Raw genomic sequence first — 5,447 nt, 5'->3', positions numbered from 1 at the left:
GTATAACAAAAAAAATTGTTGAATTTTTTTTTTTTTTTTTCACTTTTGAAACACGTTTTGTACCAACACGATAATTGTAAATTTTATTTTATAATTTACTTGCAAGTAAATATCAAAAAATAAAAATATTATCAAGACTAAATAAAAAATAAATATTAATATTAAAAAAAAAAAAATAATAAATAATTTCAAATAATTTACTATATTTTAAATATTTTACTCACTATTTTATTTCATTGTTAAAAAATGGTTTTTTATTTTTCTAAATTTATAGGAAATTCAATATTTTGAACTTACAAAATATTTTTTATTTTTTCAAGGTTATTAAAATTTCACTCGTCTGGATTTTTGGGGTCTTGCTCTTTCACAGCACTCGGTGCGTTTTTCTTGTTTGCATTTGAACAAGCCTGTTGTATTCCTTTCTCAAACTCTTTTAGCACGAAATTTTTATCGAATGGATAAGTAGAGAACATGAAAGCTGAAAGCAAAAGAAATAAAGGTCATGCCCTGGGTCTTACGTATAATTGTTAATAAAAACGAAGCAACTTACTTTGTAACTCGTACACACCGCATGGGTCAATTACTGTCTTTGGTTCTCTATCGGGAAAAGCATTCGATTTTTATTATATAATATATTCGTTATAGACGTATTCATTAAAAATATATATTAAAACTATGATAATGGAAATTTATAACTTTTGTGATGTACTTCATTACATATTAATAAATGACATAAAAATGATTACCGAAAATTTTCGCCTCTTGACAGAAGGCTCAATTATCTTGTCAACCGTTGTTGCTTTCGTAGTAGTAGATAAACTTTCGCTGCAGCTTTCAGTTGATCCCAGTTGTTGAATGTTTTTAGTTGTTGTTGGTATCGTAGTGGTAGGAAAAATTTTGTTACAGCTTTTATTCGATCTCAGTGGTTGAATGGAAACTTCTAGGTCGTTTAATTTTTGCATGATTTTTTCAAGTAAAACGGATTTTTTTTCAACTTCTTGATCGTTTAATTTTTGCATGATTTTTTCAAGTAAATCGGCATTTTTTTCAACGGCAACTGCAATTTTTTCCATCTGTTCCTGCAATCCCATGTTGCTCATAGTATCATCACTCACAGCATCATCGAATGTCATTTTGGATTTCTTTAATTTTTCTTTTGTATTTTTCTTCGGTGGATTATCATTATTTTCGAAACCAGCAATATCACTCACTTTTAAATGATCTCCTTTTCTTTTCTTACCTTTACTTCCATTGTCAAGACACTCATTATCACTATCGTCACCATCAAAATTCTTTTTACAAACCTCTTTTCTTTCATTTTTATCTGAAACTTCGCTCGTTAGATATTTATGTTCTTTTTTTATCATTTCTTTTTTAGTACCTACACCTAACAATATTACGTAACATTTTGTATGATCAACTTCTAAGTAATTGATAGCAAGTTGGGCCAAATCTTTTTCACTTTCACTCGTCGGCCAACGTAATACTTGTTGGGTTTGATTATCTATAAATTCTTTGCATGTTTCTATTGATGGGTTTCCGATAATCAACCTTTTATCAACTACAGTAACTGTTTCTTCACCATAGTCTTGGACTAAGACATACACTATTTCATCTTTACTCATGTTGTCAAATTAATAAAAAAAACAGTTTCACAAAAAATGTCAAATATTTCCTTATATTTCAGTAATATTTATTTAATTGTTTTAAAAAAAAAAGTAACACAACAAAGAGCGGAGGATTACTGCTTAAGGCTCTTGACTGAAGACCGCTGAAGACCACTTTAGACTGAATAGCTGTGTCCATGAGTGGTTCTCTTATACAATAAATTTTCTTCTATTTTCATGCCCTTCCTTTGTAGAAAATTTCAAAGGTATATGTGTGGAAGTATATGTGTATATTTAAAAGTATAGGGGAAAGTGGGGCAAAATCGAACACACAAGGGAAAAATATGAATCGATGTATGACAATAGTATTTTCCGATTAGTTGAAAATATAATTAACGAGTATGTATTTAAATTTTCAATCACAACAATTATTTTTTTTTTTATCTTAGAAATTTTTTTTCATTCTAATAAATGCGTTTCCAATTTTGATATAATTTTTTTTTAATTAAAAAAAATTATTTTACTTTATACTAAATTAATAACAAAATACAAAAAATTATATTTTTTTTGATATTGTGAAAAGAAAAAAAAATGCATAAAAATTGAAAATTTTTTAAAACAAATATTTAATAATCCATAAAATATTTGTAAATAAATATTTTTTTATCTATAAACAGTAAAAGCCATCAAATGTTAATAATTATCAAATGATTATTTGAAAAAAAAATCATCAATTTGAATAAATTATTATTGACTAGTGCGTTAACCCGAGTAATAGAGACCGAGTACCAGTTGTGAATAAGAGAAGTGTTTTTTTATTTTTTTTACAATGTATTTATATATATATATATAAAGTATAATTCTCCGATGACAAATCTATCGAGTCAACGTACTATTTTCCTTCTAATTTGTAATAAAAATCTAATTTAAAAAAACTTAATATATGATTAATATGTGCTTACAAGTAAATATTAAAAATTAAAAAAAAATTTTTTTAAAAAAGCTACAAGAAAATTGATGAATATATAATATAAATATTTATATTTTTTTGACATATGCCAATTCACCTGCTACGATTTTAATCTATTTCTTTTAAATGGTAATTAATATGCTATCTTGTCGAGTTAAAGAATATAAACGTCTGTGAGTATTAATTTTTTTTTTATTTTTTTATTCGCGTTTTTAATATGATACTTTTAATAAAAATTTATTTATTATTTCTGTAAATTCATTTTTTTTTTGTTTATTTTTCAAATAAAAAATGTCAAAATAAAATTTAAAATACGTAGATCATATGGCGCTGAAATTGGCGTCTAAGCTAGCATCTCGAATCTTCTGATCCAGGGATGATTCGGGTTCCAAGGCCTCAACTTGAATAAATCATTAAAAATGATATAAAATTTAATAAAATTAATTAGAAATTATTAATTAAGTATTAAAATATCCCAAAGAAGTCACAAATATAACAAAACAACCCTCTGGAATAAGTTATATCGTATTTAAAGAGAACAAATTCAGGGGTTTTTGGCTAAATAATTTTTTTAACTATGATAGAGTTGAGGTTGGGCCGTTATTTTTTTTTTATTGAATTGTCTAGGATCTAAGCCAGTTTAGAAAAAAAAATGGGAATTTTTGAAACGGTCAAAAGGGGGTAGGGGGTGGATTTCAATTGTTTTTATTTTTTTTAACTATGATAGAGTTGAGGTTGGGTCGTTACTTTTTTTTCCTAGACTAGCTTAGATCCTAGACAATTTAATAAAAAAAAAATTACGACCCAACCTCAACTCTATCATAGTTAAAAAAAATAAAAATAATTAGAATCCACCCCCTACCCCTTTTTGACCATTTCAAAAATTCCCATTTTTTTTCCTAAACTAGCTTAGATCCTAGACAATTTAATAAAAAAAAAATAATGACCCAACCTCAACTCTATCATAGTTAAAAAAATTAAAAATAGTTAAAATCCACCCCCTACCCCCTTTTGACCATTTCAAAAATTCCCATTTTTTTTCCTAAACTACCTTAGATCCTAGAAAAATGATTTAAAAAAAAATGACGAGGATAGCTCTATTTTTATTAATAATTTATTATAAAAGTTAAGGGCTGGGCCCAAGAAAACCCCTATGTTCCCTGTACTTTAAATTTCTGGACGCTAGCTTAGACGCCAATTTCAGCGCCATGTAGATCATAATATTTTCTGATGCAAGTGTATTTTCTCACCTATAGACTTTCACTGTGTACTCTTTTACAATTGTATGGCTAAAGATCCTTGCTCGTATACTTATAATGAACCATGAAGCTGACACGTATATGTATACTGCAAAGTACAATGATATATTAAAAAAGGATAGGGGAAACTCTTAGAAAAGGAAAATTTTATCTCTTTCCATCCCATTCTGTGTCGTATTATACTTATCCTTCTTTATGAATCGAATAGAAATCGATCTCTGCAAAAGGTAAACGAACCCATTTTCTAATATACTAGTCTACTTTTAAAAACTTTTTTAATCTTTATTATTGATTGAAAAAAAGATGCCACTTTCAAGAAAATCCAAAGTTTTTAATTTATCAACAATTGAAATTTTTATTTTTTTATTTAAATAAATATGGAAATAAAATTCAAAATACTGAGAACATTGCAGTTTTTTTTGGTGCCAGTAGATTTTATCTCTCTCTCTCATGTATAGTCCTACAATGCCTAAAATATAGGCATCACTCTCTTACGAAGTGATATTATGTCTGACTGCTTTTATATCCTTATCCTTGTTTAGGAATAGAACAGAAAGTGATCATCGGAGAGAAGAAAAAAATTTTCTCACAAACTTGTACATTTAAAAGTAAATGCTCGTCCGTGTATTCTTCCACCATCCCCCCCGCTTGCCCGTACAGATTATACGGGACGTTCATATACTCTTTCCCCAGACCCCTGCATGCGTATCTTAGTATATTTAAAAATTTATTTGGAAAAACGAAAATCCTTCAATTCAACAAATTAATATTTTACAATATTTTGGTGGCAATAAAAATATAGTTTTTAAAAATATTATTTTTTAGACAACATTTTATTTGATGAAAAAAAAAATTTCCCATTGGAATATTAAAAATATTATTTTAACAATATATTTATAGTTGAATATAATCGTCTAGTAATTATTAAAAAATTTCGTTTTTTTTCCAATTGTATAGTAAAGTAGAGTTTTCAAACTTGCAAATTGTTTCATTTTAATTAAATACAATTTTATTTTAGTTATTATTATTGAGTTTCGTTTGAATTACGAAGGACAGCAAAAAAAAGAAATATAGATATACATATTCGACAGCTACAGCTTTACAGCTTGCAGTTCCTCTACATATATTTATATGTAGATAGATATATATTGTCCTTTTATAAAGAAAATAATAGCTGTATTTTAGTTTAATTTTTGAATGTGTATACATACATTTTGATGACACTAAACAATAGTAATTTTTATAGTCAAATATGAGCTGTTATATATTTTTAGTCTCGTTCAATTTGGTTTACCAATGGGAAAACATAATATTTATTCTCATCGTTATCTTGAAAGTATGGGATTAAAACGCATTTATGGATTATATCATCTAACGAACACCTCGCTAGAAACATTGTTTCAACTACCACAGTGCAAAGTTTATCAGATGTCAAAGAATTATATTTGCAAAGACGGTCGTTCTGCAAGCGCTGCATTTCGATTCCAAGTACAGTATATTGACCATGAATATATAACAGATCCATAATTTTCAAAATACACCCTTGCTTTGTCTGTACTATATAGTTTATTCTTCTTATGGATCTGCGATATCCATATGCATGGTATAATA

The 5,447-nt window shown here is 27.1% G+C and overlaps 1 protein-coding gene across 1 annotated transcript; it reads right to left on the bottom strand.

Moving 5' to 3' along the window:
- Window positions 1–346: 346 nt before the first annotated feature.
- On the bottom strand, window positions 347–1,766 carry LOC122859996. The gene is made up of 3 exons (XM_044163635.1): window positions 747–1,766; window positions 551–597; window positions 347–478 (listed from the first exon to the last, which is right to left on the bottom strand). Exons 1-2 carry the CDS (start codon window positions 1,623–1,625, stop codon window positions 577–579), a joined length of 900 nt encoding a protein of 299 aa, XP_044019570.1. The 5' UTR covers window positions 1,626–1,766; the 3' UTR covers window positions 347–478; window positions 551–576.
- Between the last annotated feature and the right edge of the window lie 3,681 nt (window positions 1,767–5,447).

The sequence above is a fragment of the Aphidius gifuensis genome, unplaced genomic scaffold, assembly GCF_014905175.1.
Source record: "Aphidius gifuensis isolate YNYX2018 unplaced genomic scaffold, ASM1490517v1 Contig10, whole genome shotgun sequence".
NCBI lineage: Eukaryota > Metazoa > Arthropoda > Insecta > Hymenoptera > Braconidae > Aphidius > Aphidius gifuensis.
This window is presented reverse-complemented; position numbering and strand designations above follow the sequence as displayed.

Excerpts from the sequence above, each read along its gene's own strand:
- LOC122859996 (XM_044163635.1), bottom strand. The coding sequence starts at position 1,625 with ATGAGTAAAGATGAAATAGTGTATGTCTTAGTCCAAGACTATGGTGAA. Across the intron at positions 598-746 it reads TCAAGAGGCGAAAATTTTCG|AGAACCAAAGACAGTAATTG; the intron begins GTAATCATTTTT and ends TTTTCCCGATAG.